We start from the raw sequence: 18,677 nt of genomic DNA, 5'->3' as shown, positions 1-18,677 counted from the left end.
ACGGGACGCAACATTTTTTTCTCAAATAAAGGACAATTCCGTATTTTACGGGACGGGTGGCAACCCTAGTCAAACTTCTACAGTCAATGCCGTCAAACAGCTAGCTATCACTTTTGTTGCTTAATACTTTTGGCCAACTTGACTTCTGAGCTGTGAATAAAGAGTTCAGAGAGGATAATCCTTCTTATTTTAAGGATAATATGGTTTATTGTGCTGTTAATTGCTATAACAGACCACAAATGGCTCCAGGCGGGTCTGGCTTAGCTAACCAGTGGGTAGCAGCTACTTTTGCCTTTGGTCAAAGGCTGCTCATCACGACAGCAGAGGAGGGCCAGCCTGACAACTATAGCTCATCAACTGATATTTTTCACACATACAGCAGCCAGGTCCGCACCTAACCCACCTTCACCTGGAGAACATTTCAATACCCTTTCAGGCTGACTAACCAGACCGTTAGCCAATGAACAATCGACTGTATTCCGCCAGTTCTCCTACCAGTTCTGACAATATACATTTCAGATGTCGTTTCAGTAGGAACAACTGAAACAAGCATGGATAGTTTACAATGAGCTAAACCAAACCTTTTGGATTAACTGGAGATAGGCAATCACCATTTGACAATATGGCATTATGCAGAGCCCTGAACCTTTGGATTGAAACCAATTCCTCAGAAAATCTATTGCCCACGTCACAGATTGTCTGTCTTAATTTATTTTATGCAGCTATATGATCTAAACCAAATAATTATTTATTTAAATGGAATGTGTCTATTAAGCCATAATTGCCTATTTACATGTAACATATTCACTGCTCTTTTGGGACAATATGCCCTTTTTGAACGGTACATAAAGTAAGAGTAGAACATTCAGTCAGATTGCTGGGCCATGACAATGCAGCCTGGGTTTCACCTTCATTTGGAAATGTATTATTTGGCTTTGCTGTTCTGTAGGCTCTCAAAAAAACTGAATAAAGGCTGAATTTACTCGGTATCTCATTTCATGTTTTCCAAATCACTCAAATACTTTAATAAACAGCTGAATAGATTTATTATAGTATACGCCAAAGATTATGAAATACGAACTGATGACCACACACTGCAAAATAAATTACACATTCATTTCTTTGTTTATATAAACAGTGCATGTCACAAAAATATAAACAGAAAGAAGTGTCACTACTTTGTTTGCAAGATATATTAAACTTTAAGTAGAATGACACAGAAAATCCTTTACAGTCACAAACTGTACAACATTTGGCAGAAGAGAGGTGCAGGGCAATAAAAGCAAGGGCATGAACAGGTGGCTTATATTTGGTTTATGTACAGTTCTGTAGAGTGTAAAAATTCTGGTGATTCAGTTTGCTCTGTTTATGTAGAACAGATTCATGGGGTTTACACTTTTATTATGATTGTTACAAGAAACATTCATTGAATGGGGGGCTAATTGAAACTATTGATTACAAAAAGCAGAGAGGGAGACAAAAGGGACAAGACACGGAGAAGAACTAAGGCGATGTGAGATTTCGAGAAGGACAGAGCGAGACTGCAGAGGGTAAAAGACGAGTGGAAACATGCAGATGGGATTTTAGTTGGTTTTACTCAGCAAACTCTTCAGACTTCTCTCTACAGCCTCATCCAGCTCCTCCTCCAGCTCTTCCTTTTTGGACATGGCAAGTTTGGACTGATAATCACGCACGATCTGGTCTATATAAGGGGCACTTTGTGTTCCGTGCAGCATGACAGTCCACTCCTTCAGGACGCCTCGCTGTGGCTCGTCACCCTGAAAACCCACCTCGAGGACCCAGGTTCCACGGGGGTCCTCCCCCCAGGTGTGGGTGGTCATGAAGGGCCACTTGTCGAAGCCCACCTTGGCGTCATCATCTCGGGGCCTTCGGCTCAACAGTATGGACTTTGTGCCCATGGGTGAGGTCATGTTAATGTTGAGGTCTCCACGGCGGCTGGCATTGACTGTGACCACGGCCTGAACGTGCTCCAGGTAGCGGACAAAGTTGTCCTTCCCCTCACAGGCGTCCGTGGTGATGGCCAACACCAGCTTGTTGCCAGACTGGATTTTACTGCAGAAGGAGAACCAGAGTTAAACACATGTCAGAGAGAAACAAGAAAGTCCATGTCCAGAAGATGGCACTGGTCGTGCACCAAAGGAAGCAGATGAAATAATATTTACTTTCACCCCACTCCTTCTTCAAAAATCACAGTAAACACATCCTCGACCTAATATGACATTGAAACAACCAATTATGACTAAGATTGAGGATGTTTTTCACGCAACAGCAACGACAGTGTTTTATCTTCTCTTAATTTGACATGTGGATGGGACAAAATATTAATCTTTCTCCTCAACAAGATTCATTTATTTTTTACTCATTTCCTTTCATGTCTAAAAAGATTTTGTGTTCCAAATCAGATGTTATTTAATTCTTCATTGAATAGAGAACTCATTAAAAGTATGAAATTTCAAAATTAATAAAAAATAAAAAAAAACTCCTATTGAATCCTCTGAGCTGTACATCTACAAAATGCATCAATCAGAACTGAAATGACATAATTAGTCCATGCCAGGTCACCTCAACCTTCCAGTTCTTGTCCCCTGAAAAAAAAGCAACTGGGGAGGTTTAGAAACATTAAAAGCAAAGAAAAGGATGAAAAAAATGTTGTACAACTCCTCCTACTGCTAAAAATAATAATGATAATTCAAAAAGGTCATTAACTTAAAAGTTTCAAATTGCTTTTTATAAATAAAACTCAACGTATAAAATTGAAATAATTAGATTAGTTCACATGTTCCAAACTGTCACGTAAGTAAGTGAAAATACTAAGTAATTGAGATTTAATTTTAAGTTTAAACAATGGCTTTCACTGTGTGTTTGTTGGTTACAGACAATAGTCCAATAAAATGCTGTTTATGATTTATTTAAACACAGTCAATTGCCTGGGACGATGTGTTCTGTCTTTCTGCACTCAGTAACATTTGATGAACCACCCTTAAATTGAGGGTATTTTTTCAGAGCATGTCTTTATTTCTTTCTCTTTTTTTAAGTTTTTTACTTATTTTTTTCTTGATTGAGCTATGGATTTGTTCAGAACTGAGTTTAAAAAAGAAGGCCGTAAAAAAGACGGTATTGTTGTTCCTGGGTGATTTGGGAGATGTGCTGCTTCACCATTTTGTCGGATGATAGAAGACAGAGGGAGAACACAGCAGGGCAGAGGTGTTGGCCGAAGGCTGTGAAGAGGCTTAATAACACTATTACAAGCTGAGGCCACATCACAGGTGGTGGGAAATGGAGAAAAACGCGACAAAGGACAGACACAGAAACTTAGCAAAAGAGATGTGTGTAACACCACTCAGTTTGAAAAATGAGCACAGCTGCGTGAGACTAGCAGTGAGCTGCTGAGGACCGACAGAGGGAATAACTGATACCAGGAAAAAAAAACCAAGACTGCTCTTGATGGGTTGTTGGCCAGTGAATGACATCATATGTTTACAAATCTGACATAATGAAAATGCTCATCATTTAATCATGTGTCATAAATTAGGGTTGCAAAATTCCGGGAATTTTCAAAGTTGGAAACTTTCCATGGGAATTAACGGGAATAAATAAGAAATTTACAGAATTGAAGGTTGGCCCTTAACAGGGAACTTAAATATAGTTGGGGGAAATATATTGTAGCATAGTCTCATGCACACAGCACATTGCTTACTGCAGGGCTATTTAGGCCACGCCCCCTACATGCACTGTGCATTCCTCCATCACATGCACAGGTGATTTCTTGAAGCCTGGAGGCCACACATTTGAGCTCAAAGCACAAGACTATTGAAGCCACACATTTGAGCCCACGGACTATATAAAGTCAAGTAGGTTTTGATAATATTATGGGGTAAATATATTTGATCTATAATGGTATTAATGTTTAACTTGCAAATATTAAATAAAAATGTATTAACACAGTAGCTAGCTAGCTGGTAAGTTAGGTGCTAATGTTTGGATATGATACAGTTTGTTTAAATTACCCCCAATTTCCAGTTAATTCCCATAAATTCCCATAAATTCCCAATAATTCCCATAAATTCCCATAATTCCCATGGAAAGTTTCCAATTTGGAATATTTCCAAAATTCCCCAGCTTAACTTCCCATGGAAAGTTTCCGGAAAGTTTCCGGAAATTTACCGGAAATTTCCACCCCTTTGCAACCCTAGTCATAATGAATATTTAATGACTACATGACCTCTGTTATTTAAGCAGTAGCGCTTACATTTGAAGAACCATCTTTTTCAGGGGTTAACCTGTAACTGGACAACTAACACAAAAGTTATCAGACATGGATATTCAAGTTATTTCCTCATTGTCTAATTGTACCCAAGAGAGGGAGATGCACAGTCAGGCACACTTTCATGTCGTGACTTCAGTGTCTGCATCGCACTCATTAGACACAAAAACAAATAAAAGGGGGTGCTGATGATAATAATAATAATAGACTGAGGCAGTCAGCTTTGAGTTTTACTATGTGTGCTAAAGCACAGCTCTCATCAGTCATCCACATTATGAAGGCATTCTACCAAGTGGAATCCCTTTCTGGTGGTCAGTAAATCTGCTGGAAAGTGTTTCCAGGGTTTATCAAGCTGAGGAATTTGTGGTCCTTTAATTAGAGTGCATAACAGGGTTAGTCATAGGAAACCAGGCATCACACAGTAAGCGCACAAGCTCATAATATGACAGATGAACAGATAGCTGAGCCCTTGCCCCTGCAGGCAGAAGGGAACAGGAGGAATTAAAATCAAATAAATAAGATGATAGTGATGGAGGCTTGAAGTGCAGAAGAAAGGGAAAAGTGAGGCTGCAGATTGAGGAGAGGTGGGGAGGGAAATAGACTAGTGTAAGGAAAGATTTATAACTGGCACAGGGAGAATAAGATGAAGGCCGTCTTAATCACAGCCGCAACTGTGAAAACGAGGTCATAGAGTAAGGATCTTCAATAAAGTAGAGGCCAGTCTGTGTTGCTGTCAAAATGCAGCTCTGCCCACAACTGGGGAAAATATGATGCTGTGAATGGTGCGGTAATTCAGAGGGTGATATATGGTGAGAATACGGTCAGGGATGCATGTGATCATTTCCATTTGTTTGTGGTGGCAATTGCACAAAAAATACCCAGATGAATTTTCTTCAGGTCTGGGGAGAGTTGCAGCATAGGCAGGGGAAAAAATAGAAGAAAAAAAAATAAACAAAAAAACACCTACAAATACCATCAATAACTTTCTCGTTTTTTAAAGAAGCTATATGATATGTTTTACATCTTGTTGTGCATATACGAGGTCCGAAAAGTCACAAAAGCCCAAAGTCCACGCTAGAGAGAATGAGTCTGTTGCTGATCCAAAATTACTCACTTTGTTCACAGTCCAGGCTGCTCCTCAGTTACTTGTCTTATAACACATTTTCTTAATGACTATCAAGTGATTAGCTCTACGCACGTCTAACAAAGAACGTTCAACCGTTCACACTTCACCATTTCTGGCCAACAATTAGATCAATCAGAGTACAGTGAGCCTAACAGGAGTAGGACCTGTAGACAGAGGACATTATCTGTCTATGAGAGCAGTTATTTGTCTGAAGTAACTACCAACGGACACAACACAACAGTATCACTTACAGTAGTTTGGGCCACCGAAGCCCAAAATTATAGATGGGTTTTCCATTAGTGGAGGCCTAGAGTAGTTTAACGGAGCCCCACCATAAACTCGTGTCTGCATTACCAGAAATAGCGAGAATGTTCAAGAACCTCTGTAAGGCCGAAAAACCATCCCTGCCTTGGGTTAGACACTTCAGCACGGCTCCAAAAACCCTGCTGGCTGGCCAGTGCTGTTGACTGATTAAGTACACCTTAAACAACTAACTAACTCGTAACATACGGTATCATAACGGCAAGACCTTCATACAAATAGAGAAAGCTCATCTAAATATTGAAGGATTATAAGGTGAATACTCCCGTTGCAGATGTTTTATTCAATGAATCCACAGTGGGATTGCCCAGTAATTAAATGAGTATATCTCTGTCTGCTCTACACCATTTTCTTTACAAAATCTTGGAAAGGGCAATTGGAGATTGGAGAATATTCAATGTTCACATGTAATATGCAGTGTGTTTGGTATGAAATAAAGCTTTAAAGTTAAGAGATGACTCACTGGGGTTCCTGAATGGATCCAGCTACACAGTGGAAACGCTCAGGCACGGTTTTCCATTCCTTGGCCATTTTCACCATGCCCCCAGCATCCAGGACTCCATAGCCAAACAAGTGGTTGAACTCGAGGCCCACGCCATTCCTCCTCCACTGGTGGACCTCGTCATGGAGCTGGTTCCGCTTGGATGTCAGGACTGAGAGATGCTGCATGTCTCTCCACGTCAGGTTAGGACTGGGATGGCCCAACAGGTGCAAGCGTGTGCCAGACAGAGTTTAGGAAGGAAACAAAGATGAAGAAGTGAGAAGTATCGTTGGTTAATTCTGCACAAGCATGGGTACATGGGTACAAAAGAAAAGAAGAAAAAGGAAATAAAAGTTTACATAAATAAACATTCCCTGTTCATGGTTTCTGTTTTTTTTTATTAAGTATACATCATTGTGTGTGTGCTTTAAGAGAGATGTTTGCCTATCCTGTGTCTCTGTCCATCATTTTGGCCGTGTGTTTTGGCGTCTTTGTTCTGCCTGCACAAGGTTTAAGTGTTTTCGGGCCGTAAAAAGGCTTGTGGATTATTTGCCTCCGGACAGGGTGAACATCCGGTCCTTCCAACAGCCACATCATCATTGTGTGTACAAAGCAAACAGTGTGTCTTTACTCAGCTCCATCAGCGGGTATTGGCTAGTGGCTGATGGATCTTGTCAGCCTTTAATACAAGAGATGAAAAAACCAGAGAAAAAAAGAAAGGGTCTCCGAGAGGATCTGAGAAACTCTAACTCTCCAGGTTTTATATCGATTGTTGCTAAATTACATGTAGGTGGCTTTGCTTAAGTGGCATAGTAATATCAAAATGTTATTTCTTTGGATTCACAAGCTTAGCTCCTTATAAAATGAACTCCAACTTGTACTAGAACATCAGGATTAACAGATATTAAGGCATTATGTTTTAGCCTAAAGTTATCAACTTTTCTGCATTTTAAGATAATGATGAGTCGCTGCGGTCTGTTTCATGTTAAAGCTCAGTTTCTGGGATGGAACGATAAATTAGTTCTGAGCAAAAGGCAGAAAAACCGAAATGTCTTTTTTAAAAAAGAATCCTTGTTCTGTTATATAAAGAGCACAGATACCAATGTGATTAGTGTCCTTGGTACAAACTCATGGAGTCTGGGTTGTGTGAGAGCAGTTTAATTTTCATCTGGCTCATGGTTGTCATAAATAAGCAATTATTTAGGAAGTAGAGCAACTCTTTGGAAAGTGGAGAAATTATTCGTCTTTCGGGAATTCTGACACTGACTCACATACTTATTATTAACAAAGCAAGAACTGGAACAAACGGAGGGAGTTGAAAACCAGCATATTCATAAAAGCTCAAGGATGCACTTTCAAAGAGTGACATTCAATGAGGTAATGTTTTAGGTAGAAAGTCCGTCTAAATTGCTGATTATATTTATTACTGGGCTGCGGAAAGGGCTGTGGAGTACATACTTAGCCTCAAGAGCCAAAGCAAAGACGCCCGCTGCCTCTGGAGCTGCAGCCGATGTTCCAGAGTGACGCAGTGTGCAGTTCCCGTACAAGTCTGTGGTGGCCTGAAAAAGGCAAGACCCAACAGTCTCTCAATGGAAAGTTTCATCTGCTCATTGGTATAGTTCATTTTGGCAATTGATAGAAGAACATACATTGTAATGAATTCATAATTATATTTAAACCTGAAAACATGAATAATTTTTGATAATTAAGATACAATATCCAGGATCATCAGAGACTCTGAGAAAGTATAATAAATTTAGCGACATGTCCGTCAGCAGAAACCTTTTTGAGTTATACTGCATATTTTAGAAGAATAAAAGAGGAGGACAAACAACACTGATGAGTGTTTGTAAGCAGAATCGGTATGTTTCCTGAGTAAACATTTATTAATTGAATCCAGTGCTTAATTATAAGTGATAAACGATTAGCTGCAATTTGCTGGGAAACCCTTTGGCAAGATCATAAACTTTGTCAATAGCCAAAGGTGATTTGCATAATCACTCAAACACTACTGTCTCTGCACAGACGTATGTTGGAGGATGTTGGTCTGAAGATCTCAATGTGAACGTCAGTAATCACTATCCTTACAAGAACCATCAAGTTCAGGTTTTACCCTTAAATACAAGATGTGAGCAGCATTTGGTTTTTGGTTGCTTGGTAGTGGTTCTTCCCAAATTTGTGACGCCTTGATAACTCGTCATAACACAAAACTGTCTGGTGAATATGAACCCGTTAAAGATAAAGATGTCTCATTGCAACACACCAGTTATGTTGTATTTGGTGGTAACATCACAGGATGGGGACTTCTCTGAGCATCTACTGGAGAGTGTGAATGTCAAGGATATTTTATTCCTACTATCTCGCTTGGAGAATGTCACTTTGGAACAAGCTATTCCTACATTCCATCCACCATTTCTTTCTTAACCAGTCAGAAAATCCCTGGTGGCTTACAACAGACTATCGTTGAAATGATATTAAACTTTGAAAAAAGAATGCAGAGTTTAAAAGCTGTGGAAATGAAAACCATCTGATGAATGTTGCTGCACACTTCAGGTCATTTTTATTCATGTACAGCATTCTTAAGAGAAGGGATTAAATGCAGACACACTCACAACGCCAGCCTCTGGGTTTCTTTTGCGTCCATTGCTGAATGTAGATGCCAGTGTGGAGGAGCAGCTCTCATCGTACAGGGCGGTGCGCCCGTCATTGATGGCAGAATTGATGGAGATCGTCCACATGCTTGAAGCATAACCGTCACAGTTGCAGTCGTCATAGCTACCACCATCTCCTGATGCCCAGACGTAGATGCTGCCTTTTCCTCCGCGTCCCTGAAACAACATTGTCATAATCCGAGTGACGTGAAAATATGTTAACAGCTCCCTCTACATCTCATGAGATGTGCATGATTGCAATGATAATTGGGAATGAGGGGAATTTTCTCTGAATATAATCAAACAGCAGATGTTAGTATATTACTTTACTTTGATTTACTCCTCTACGTATGAAGGATTCAGACAAGACAACAAACCCAGACCTCTCTAGTCACCAGGTGGTGTTTGTTTTTTTAGATTTATTTGAACGTTCCAGTAGTAATTTATTTTTGCCACTTTGTTCCTCCGCTCTGCAATTGCTTAATCATGCACTACCTCGTCTGACCCATTACAATCATAAAGAAAATAAAAAAGAGAGAAAATGCTCAGGTTTCTGAAAAGCAACATGATGCAACTAATCATAAGCCAGAGGTTTATTTCTGGCAATAAGAGGCAGGCAATTAAGATACAGCAAACTATTCCAATAGGGGTAGATGGCTCAGTTGGTAGAACGTTTGCCCATGAACCTGAAGGTCAGTGGTTAAATTTTACATATGTGACTATAAAAAATCTGCATTACATGTGCCTTTTTAACCTTTTATATTTTCTGTCAAGTCCTTTTTTGATAAGTTTATCATTCACACTCCACTCATGTTGTGCTTCTTGCTATTTTTACTAAATTGACTCTATATACGCAAGCAGCCACACACTAATGAGCTTATGGGGGACAATGCAGCGGTTCACTGTCTCGTCCAATGACACTTTGACATATGGCAGAACTAAAAGAAAAAACAAGGTGGTCTGGGTTTGGTCAGATCTAGAATAAAAAAAGTGTCTCGTTACATTTCAACATTTATTGCTGTCTGTTTTTCTTTGCAGCTGGTAAATTATGTTAAAACTGCTCAAGAGTACACAAATTGATGCTATTTTACTTCAGTGTTTTGAGACTTTCTGTAACTCAAGTTGTAAAAACAAAACACATTCAAGACAGAACATCAAAGACACAGGTTACTGTAATGTTTGCCACTGATAGAGCGCGTTAAAACATAAAAAATAACTGACTGTGGCTTCACACTGAGGGCATCCCCTCCTCTGACGGCTGCGTCTGTGCTAAAATACGACGGTTTACCCACAGAAGAAAGAATCAAGTGGATGTGAAATGGCAGGCCTTTCCTTCTCCTGGCATATTTATGTCTGTTTGTTTGAACTCAGAGAATATTTGAGAGTCCCTGAATACAGTGTCCTGCATAATTCTGACAAAGAACATAAATCTAGCACAGGGACACTGCTGGTTATTTTTTACTTTATATGGCCTTGGACACAGTGCACATCTTCTACAGCCGACAAAGATTCTTGCAGTATGCAAGTTCATGAGAACCTATGTTTGCAGAGTAGCTGCTTGATTAGTTATGATAATGTGATCTGATATTCCTCTGAGCTTTGCTCCTGTTCACCTGCTCTGCCTGAGACTGGGTCATTGCAGATGAGCCCACACCTGCCTGCACACAGTGTATGATGATCAATCAAGCATGTAATTGGCAGAGGAGCTGTTAGCAGGGGTGGGTGTGTGTATGTGTGTGCACATGCAGGTGTCTGTGGTCCTAGCGCAAAGTCCTTGGCAGACATCGAAGAATTTTCACCTTGTTACTAAAGTGTCCTTGAGAACAGAGGTACAGAATAGAACGTGCGACAAACTCCAAAACTGTACTCTCGCCATTTGGGAAGCTAAAGTTACTTAATAAGAAAGTATTCTTTCATTGTAATTGAGTGAAATTAAAAGTGACAAAGAAAGTTAGGAGCCCTATGATGGATGGCCTGCTGGGTTGCTTTCTCCCCTCTGGACTGGCTGTGTTGTTGGTGTCGTCAAAAATAGGTTCAGAAACCACACGGTGAAGACATTTTCATTAATCTGCCACAAGAGTGAAACTTATTGTCCCTGCGAGGCGTCACAGTTTACAGGCATCAATAACCAAAAGGATAATACATAAGAGAGTAACCGTGCTGAATTTGCAAACTTAAACTCAAACTTTGTGGCCATAACAGTCACCAGTTCTTCCACAAATGTAGAGTGATGGAAGATGTTGGACATGTTGGACATGTTAGACATTGCTGTCCTCTACACGCAAATGAGTGAATGTGTTTGTTAAGAATTATATTCTGCACTGTGGTAGAGTTCCAGAAAACTATGTCAAACTATTTCAAGAAAATTATTTAAACAAACTTAACTTCATTTTGGTATTATCTATGGATGCAAGAAGGGGTCATTATGTAATCTGGATTGAACTGTTACAGCCCTCCTCTTTCCTTCTTCTGCAGGATTTCCTCACACCTACATTTGTAGGGATCATCAGGATTATTTGCACTTCCTTAAGCTAACCCACGGCTTTCTCTCTCTCTCTCTGTCTAAAGATCAATATCCGATATGTCAGTCACAATATTCAAACAACATGCTTTTTTTGTGACTACCCCTTCTTTTGTTCCTTCAGCAGCTTTAACCCGTCTTTTCTGAGCAAGATGTATAATTGTTACAAGTTAAATAATTTGCTTCCAACTACTGTAAGGAAGCGGTATGCTTGGTGTTCACAATGACCCAGTGTAGAGTTGGAACAAGGGAACTGAAATTGTGCAATCAATCTGTCATTGTGTTCAGAGTTGTGACTGACGGGTGTAAAACCATGTACCTGATGGGGAAGGAACAAAAAGAAAGAAAACATATTTCTTAACCTCTGCCCAGATAAACCTGTTTTGTGAAATGATTGGATGCTATTTAAAACGTCTCTCTAACTTCCACTTTATTTCCAAACTCCCTGCAAAACCAGTGCAATAACTTTACCTTGTTGACGCCATCAGCCATAGCCTGCAAAGTCAGCTCCCGGGGTCCATCCACTGTTTTGCCATCATCAGTTGGTCCCCAGCTAGCGCTGTAGATGTCAATAATCTGGGGCATGTGGCTGATAGATGATGCTTCAATGATATCAGTCATAAAGGGCTGGTCCAGCATCCTGATACCTGAAAAAGAAGCAGTCCTGTTTCTATTCGTTTACCATTTTGTTGCTGCTGAAAGTTAGCCAGAAATGGATGCAGCATGACTGCCCTGCAATAATGAAACGACTGCAACAAATGGCCAAAATGATTACTACTTATTGCTTTTTTCTCCTTATTTGAACACACATTACATTTCAAGTATATAGGACACAGAAAGCTGTTAGGATTCATGATGCTGTCCAGCAGTGGACTCCACATGACCTCATCAGTAGTATGCGGTTACTCTGTGGGCAGAGGTGCACCATTTAGACATGCTTCAACAGTTCGGCTCCATTCTTCCATAAAGTCAACATGATACATGATACACGCTGACAACATGCTTTGAGTACTCAGCAAAAGGAACCTCATGGTGCAGCTCTGAGCCCTCCATCATGCTGTAATCAGGGCTGTTATTTACATTGCTGCTATCCCCGCCTCCGTCTTAAATGTAGGTTTACCGTGACACACACCTGCCACCTTGGAGTTGTAGGCGACTCCCACACCGCAGATGTTGTTGTTGGCTGCAGCAGAAACCTCCCCTGCACACCGTGTGCCGTGACTGATGTCAAAAAATAGAAAAGAGAACCAAAAAAAAAGCAAAGACATGATGTGAGAGGATTTGCATGAATTTACATAAATTTGCAAATAGCTTGCTGAGCGTAGATTTCCCCGATCAACACTAGCCCCAGTTATTGTTAAGTGATTCTGTGTACGACATAGAGGATGGAATTGATAACAGAATGGGTAAGCTAAGCATTTTTTCAAATCAATCATAAACCAAATATAATTAGAACAAACGCTCTCAATTATGTGAACTGACAAACATTTGCTCGACAACAAACGACAACATTGGCGGTCCAAATGAATAGCCTCCAGTGTGTTTGCATACATCTGTTTGTGTTCAGTGTGTAATGTGTGTCTATCCCTCCATCCCGTCACTCCCCACAGGGACACTGCAGAGAGTCAACCCCTCATTCCCAGCATGCTTTGCTACAGACAGGCAGCTATTTATAACAACCGGCTGATTAGCCAGCGAGAATTGCCCAACAGTCAGCAACTGCCACTATACCAAAGCGTCCTTTTCGGTCCTACACACACACACACACACACACACACACACACACACACACACACACACACACACACACACACACACACACACACACACACACACACACACACACACACACACACACACACACACACACACACACACACACACACACACACACACACACACACACACACAGTACGTCCAAGCAGCTGGATTCAGGGGAGCTGGAGGCAGAACAGATTTGTCTTTGCTACTCTGCTCTACATGTGTTATACAGCCTGTAGATCACAGTGTGATTTGGAGATGGGAGGCAGATATGGATTTATCAGACAAAAAGGTCACTGCTATGTACACCGGGAGCAGCCTAGACTTTCTAGGTTCCTCTTTTATCTGCCTTATCACCATTGAGCGAGCAGTTAAAAATAGAGATTGTGTTTTCTATTGTCTTCTGCGGGACAACAGCTCTGTTTATACTGCGCCATTATGTCTTAATGGAACTATGTGGAGAGAAAATCAATAAAGGAGAGCTGCCAGACTCGAGGGAGAGCACACAAAAAAACGTTCAGAGTATGTGTATATATAAACAGGGTTCTCTGGGCGAGTATTACCTGTTGAACCAGTCATCTGTGTAGCGTGGAAACGGGAACGGGTCATTGCTGCTGAAGTCATAGCTGGCATCGGCATTCTGAAAGGACCAAATAGATGTATTTACAAAAATAACAACATACAGGCAGAAAAACAACAAGAGAGAGGGTAGTGAGGAGCAATTCACAGTGAAGTGCTGCAATTATCACAGTGGGTTCTGTCATCTGGATAAACCAGTACACAGTGATACAGATTTCTACCCATTTATAGCTCCTTGGTTTGTACAAGTGCACCTAGCTCAACATGATATGTCCAAAATGTTGTGGAGTGGAGTAGGACCACCGGTGAATGAATGCTGTTATTTTTGAAGTAAAAACTTGTTACGTTGTTATTGGTAATTCTTTGGGACAGTGGTTCTTAAATGCTCCTGTATGAGTCATCATATGAATCCCGACGCCAGCCTGTTGTGATTTGTTTGGTACGGTCATGGGAAGGGGAATGGCTGGCCAGGTTAGCATGGCACAAGTGCGTACTGCTGTTGAACTTGGAGCATAAACATTAGCATTGGCTTGAATACCTTGATGCAATGCTTTATCACTAATCTTTAGTCTGCTGCAATGATGTGTGGTCACCCACGGATTTTCAAGCTGATTAGATAACGGCCCAGCATTTATTACAACATGACCAAAAAGAAAAGGGAACAAATGATAATGGAAAATCAGACGAGAGGAGATGTAGGAGACACAAATCTGTCCCAGCCTCATTCATTCAACATCATTATCAGCAGTACTCAAGTTGAGGGGGGATGAGGGGGGATGGCATCCCCCCTGAAATAAAAACGGTCAAAATCACCCCCCCTGTAAAACTGCCATCCCCCCTTTCCATCCCTTATGTCATTTCATCAATGATTTTGGTATTACTGCTATTTCAACATTTAGAGTCATCACCAGAAAAATAACACCAGAAAAATAACTTATTTGACCATTTTCACCGGTTTCAAGTCAATTTTCACTTGAAATAAGTAGAAAAATCTGCCAATGGGACAAGATTTATCTTCTCATTACAAGCAATAAAATCTTGTTCCACTGGCAGATTTTTCTACTTATTTCAAGTGAAAATCTACTTGAAACAGGTGAAAATTGTTGTTTTTTCCAGTGATGAGTCTTGTTTTAAGTGTAATGAGATTTTTTTTACTAAAATGAGACATTTTAACTAGAAATAAGACAAATATTCTTGTTAAGATTTTGAGTTTTTGCAGTGATCCATTTTACTTATCCTGTGAAGGACAGAGTCATATTGATAAGTTCAGAAAACTGTTTTTTATTGTTGTGTTTTGATGTATTTGATGTAAGCCCAGTGGATATTTAAAGCTTACAGAAGGCTGCATTTAACTGCTGCTATGTCATTCCTGCAGTATTTCTGCAGGTGTTTTGGTCAGTGCTATTATTTGTAATATATTATATTATTTGTAATCAGCACAAATTATCTGTCCCCATTTGATAAAATCCACCATCCCCCCTGATTTATTTTTACAACTCGAGTACTGATTATCAGAATGGTGGCTTAGTGGTTAACTGTTGCCTCACAGCAACAAGGTTCCTGGTTTGACTCCCAGGCTTGGCAGGAGTCTTTTTGTCCTTGCATGTTTACTCCGGCTTCCTCCCACAGTCCAAAAACATTTGTGTCAGGTTGATCGATGATTCTAAATTGCCCATAGGTGTGTGTAAGGTGGTTTGTTTCTACAGTATGTGGCACTGTGATGGACTGGTGACCCGTCCAGAGTGAACCCCTGTAATGAGCTGAAATAGGCTCCAGCAGAACCCCGTGACCCTGTATAGGATTAGAAAATGAATGGATGCATCAGAATGGCCACAGAAACACAACAAAATATTCTTCATAAGATCTTGCCAAAGAGTCCAGCTTTTTATTTTTAGCACTAGACACTTTGACAGCTCTTTCAGGTTGCTGCGCTGGCGGCTGAAATGGGTCCTTTAATTGCCACAGAGGCCATTTTTGCCCAGTAACAGGTGCTTTGTATGGCCATGAGAATAGAGCAGAAACAACAGCGTTCATTAGCCGTGGGCCCAGACGCATCAGATCAGTAACGGAGAGTGTTTCCTCGCTGTTGCCTGACAGATCCGTGGGCTGGCATTTAGAGGAGATGACTCAGTCGGCAACAAAGGGACAAGGCAAACAAAAACAGCTTATTGACCCAACGGCAAAACAATGTAATAATCGCAATGTGGAGCAGGTAACTAGAGGAAAGTGGAAATGCCTACAGTGATAGGGGTTACACAAGGAAGTGCCTGTAGAGACAGATTTCTTGTTGCTTACTAGGGGTGTAACAATATATCGTGCCACGAAATTTCGCGATACAAAAATGTCACAATACGTGTCGTGGAGGTGACAAAGTGTATCGCGATATTGGGTTATTAATATTAATCTATTGTGTTGACTAGAAACACGCATCCGACCGCGACCGCACCTCGACCCGCGGACCAAAATCTTACTCCGCTCAGAAAAAACTAGTCCCGTTTTGTGGTCCCGTTTTGAGCTCTGAAATTTTACTTATGTAAGTCTGGTGTAGAGTTAAACCTTACCTTATTAAATTAAACCTTTTTCGGGTCGTGTGTAGGATAAACACGGGGACAACTTCTGCTGAGCTCCAGTGTACTTTAATGTCCGCTCAACAGCGTAGGAATTTAGAGCGTCAACACAGCACCTAGTGCTGTATCACTCCGCCCAATCTAAAACATACTAACAACTACAGATAAACTGACTAGTGTCATTATAGTCCCTGATTTAGGCTACATCAGAATATAAAGAATATATTTATAAAATAATGAACCCTGAATTACCAAAATAAACTTCTTAACAAAAATAAATCTCCTCTTACACTTATAAGGTGAGCATGAATCAATCTTTTTTTATGATGTAAAATCGTATGTATTTATTTACTTTTATTTATTTATTTAATTTTAGTTGTTAAATTACAGTCAAATCATACATGAGAGAAACTATTCAGTTTGTGGCAAAATATTTTTACTTGTATGAAACTGAAGATGCATAATGCAAACCTGACATTTACTTTTAGTTCAGTTTGTGGAAAATGGTTGGCCTGGCTTTCTCTTTAAAACTTAAACAGTTATAAAGCATTACAAACTGTAACAATAGGGTATTTTGTGTCTTTCAAATAAAAGACCATTTTTTTCCAGTCATATGTTCCTCATTCAAGGTTGTTAAAAAAATACTGCTATAATATCGTATCGTATCGTTATCGTGACCTCAGTATCGTGTATCGTACCGTATCGTGAGATTAGTGTATCGTTACACCCCTATTGCTTACAGATAAAAGGGTATAAAGTGTAGAAGCCACATAAATCATTTCTGTTGCTTGTGAATACATGTTGCTTCATTTCTCTGTGTATTTTGTCTCAATAAGACGGCTTTAAAGACAGCAGGAAATTAAATTATCTAACATGTGGCACTACAAAGCAGTTAATCTGTTTAAAAATGTGAAATAAAATATAAGAAGTGCCTTTAAAAGGATTTTATCATTATTTAGAGTAGATTTTTTTTCAAAGAAGAAACGGCGGTCAATGGGTTTAGCACTCCCATCAGAGGAAAGAGCTTTTTTTCCTCTTTCTCAAGCAATACATTGAAAAGTAAAGAAGTATGACAATAAGTAACAAATGGGCATTTCACTCACAGGCTTCTCAGCCTCCTATCTTTTGCTTTCATTCAGTCTGCTCTTTCTTTGCTGCTCTTTCTGCCGTGCGTAAATCGAGATACATGATAATTGCATGTTGCAGACATTAGTCTCCTCAGCTTTACCCAACTGACTGTTAACTCTGCACAAAATGAATGCTACATGGGACAGCAAAGACTAAAATGTGCTACACTGAGGCCCAATTTGGGTCCAAAGGAGAATATCATCAGACTGAGGGTTAATAAAATAAAAGAGCCTTCACTGAAGTGACTAAAACAGGCTACTCTCACGTAAATATCTGAAACGAACACAAGATAGCAGCACGTTTCGTCTAAATATTATCATAGTAAAGCCAAACACAACTTCACATCAAATACAACAATATTATTGCTCGGGTACAAAACTGAGACATGATGCATAAGTACAATGTAAAAAACAAAGTACGCTCTTACTGCTTTCAGTGGAAATAAGAGGGCTAGAAGCAGCCAGGTGCTCTAATCAAATATATTATGATTAGCTGATCATCAGCAAATGTGGCAACCTCTATGAAAGCAGATATTTTGGCAGTTTGCCGATCTGGACCATTCAAGTGTGCGTTCATACAACACCACGGAGGAAAGACATCAACAGTAATCTTAGAGAAACACCTGTTTCTGCCCACCAGTGTGGGAAACCTTGTAAGGCCATTTACAAACAATGGAGAGTCCATTATTCAAAAGGGACAACAATTATTGTTCAAGGCAGGGTAATTAGAAAAAGCCTGATAAGATAAGTAGGTCAGAAATTGTACGAAAGAGCCAGGATGCACCATTAGGCAAAGAAGAAAATCTTGCAGTATCGTAAAAGCAACTTAATCTCCACACCTAGAGAGGGAATCTTCTGAGATAATAATTGCAAAAGCTGCTTTGCATCACTTCAAAATGCAGAACAGTCAGAAATGGAAGGCAGCGCTGCAGATATTTTTGGGGTTTGTGCACAAGCTTGTTCAATCAGATTTATAGTCAGCTGATTGATGTGCCCTTCTTGAACATTGATTGCTACAAGACTGTATGTGTGCATGCTAACTGGAGCAAAACTGTGTGAATAACAGACAATAAGTGTTTCTGGATCTGATTTGGTGTGTATAAGTCTGTTCTTTTGGACTTTTCAATGTCATCCGTTGCAGCCAAAGTACTGATCCAATCAAAAGTGTGCTAAAAAATTAATAAACACAGGTAAAAATAAAAAAATCTCCAGATGTCCTCTTGCTCTGATGATTTGATTGAGGAATTATTGTGTAGAC

The 18,677-nt window shown here is 40.0% G+C and overlaps 1 protein-coding gene across 1 annotated transcript in view; it reads right to left on the bottom strand.

Annotated features, from left to right (window-relative positions):
- Positions 1 to 1,022: 1,022 nt before the first annotated feature.
- The window catches only part of pcsk2 (proprotein convertase subtilisin/kexin type 2), a 30,451-nt gene continuing 12,796 nt past the window's right edge, over positions 1,023 to 18,677 (bottom strand). The window contains exons 6-12 of the mRNA XM_061746018.1: positions 13,710 to 13,786; positions 12,518 to 12,606; positions 11,857 to 12,032; positions 8,826 to 9,041; positions 7,672 to 7,772; positions 6,196 to 6,423; positions 1,023 to 2,073 (exon numbers count right to left, since the gene is read on the bottom strand). Coding sequence (XP_061602002.1) covers positions 1,584 to 2,073; positions 6,196 to 6,423; positions 7,672 to 7,772; positions 8,826 to 9,041; positions 11,857 to 12,032; positions 12,518 to 12,606; positions 13,710 to 13,786 — 1,377 coding nt within the window. The 3' untranslated portion in view covers positions 1,023 to 1,583. The remainder of the gene's footprint in view (positions 2,074 to 6,195; positions 6,424 to 7,671; positions 7,773 to 8,825; positions 9,042 to 11,856; positions 12,033 to 12,517; positions 12,607 to 13,709; positions 13,787 to 18,677) is intronic.

This window comes from Cololabis saira, chromosome 17 (assembly GCF_033807715.1).
Source record: "Cololabis saira isolate AMF1-May2022 chromosome 17, fColSai1.1, whole genome shotgun sequence".
Taxonomy (NCBI): domain Eukaryota; kingdom Metazoa; phylum Chordata; class Actinopteri; order Beloniformes; family Belonidae; genus Cololabis; species Cololabis saira.
The sequence above is the reverse complement of the archived record's forward strand: the minus strand, read 5'-3'. Positions and strand labels throughout refer to the sequence as shown.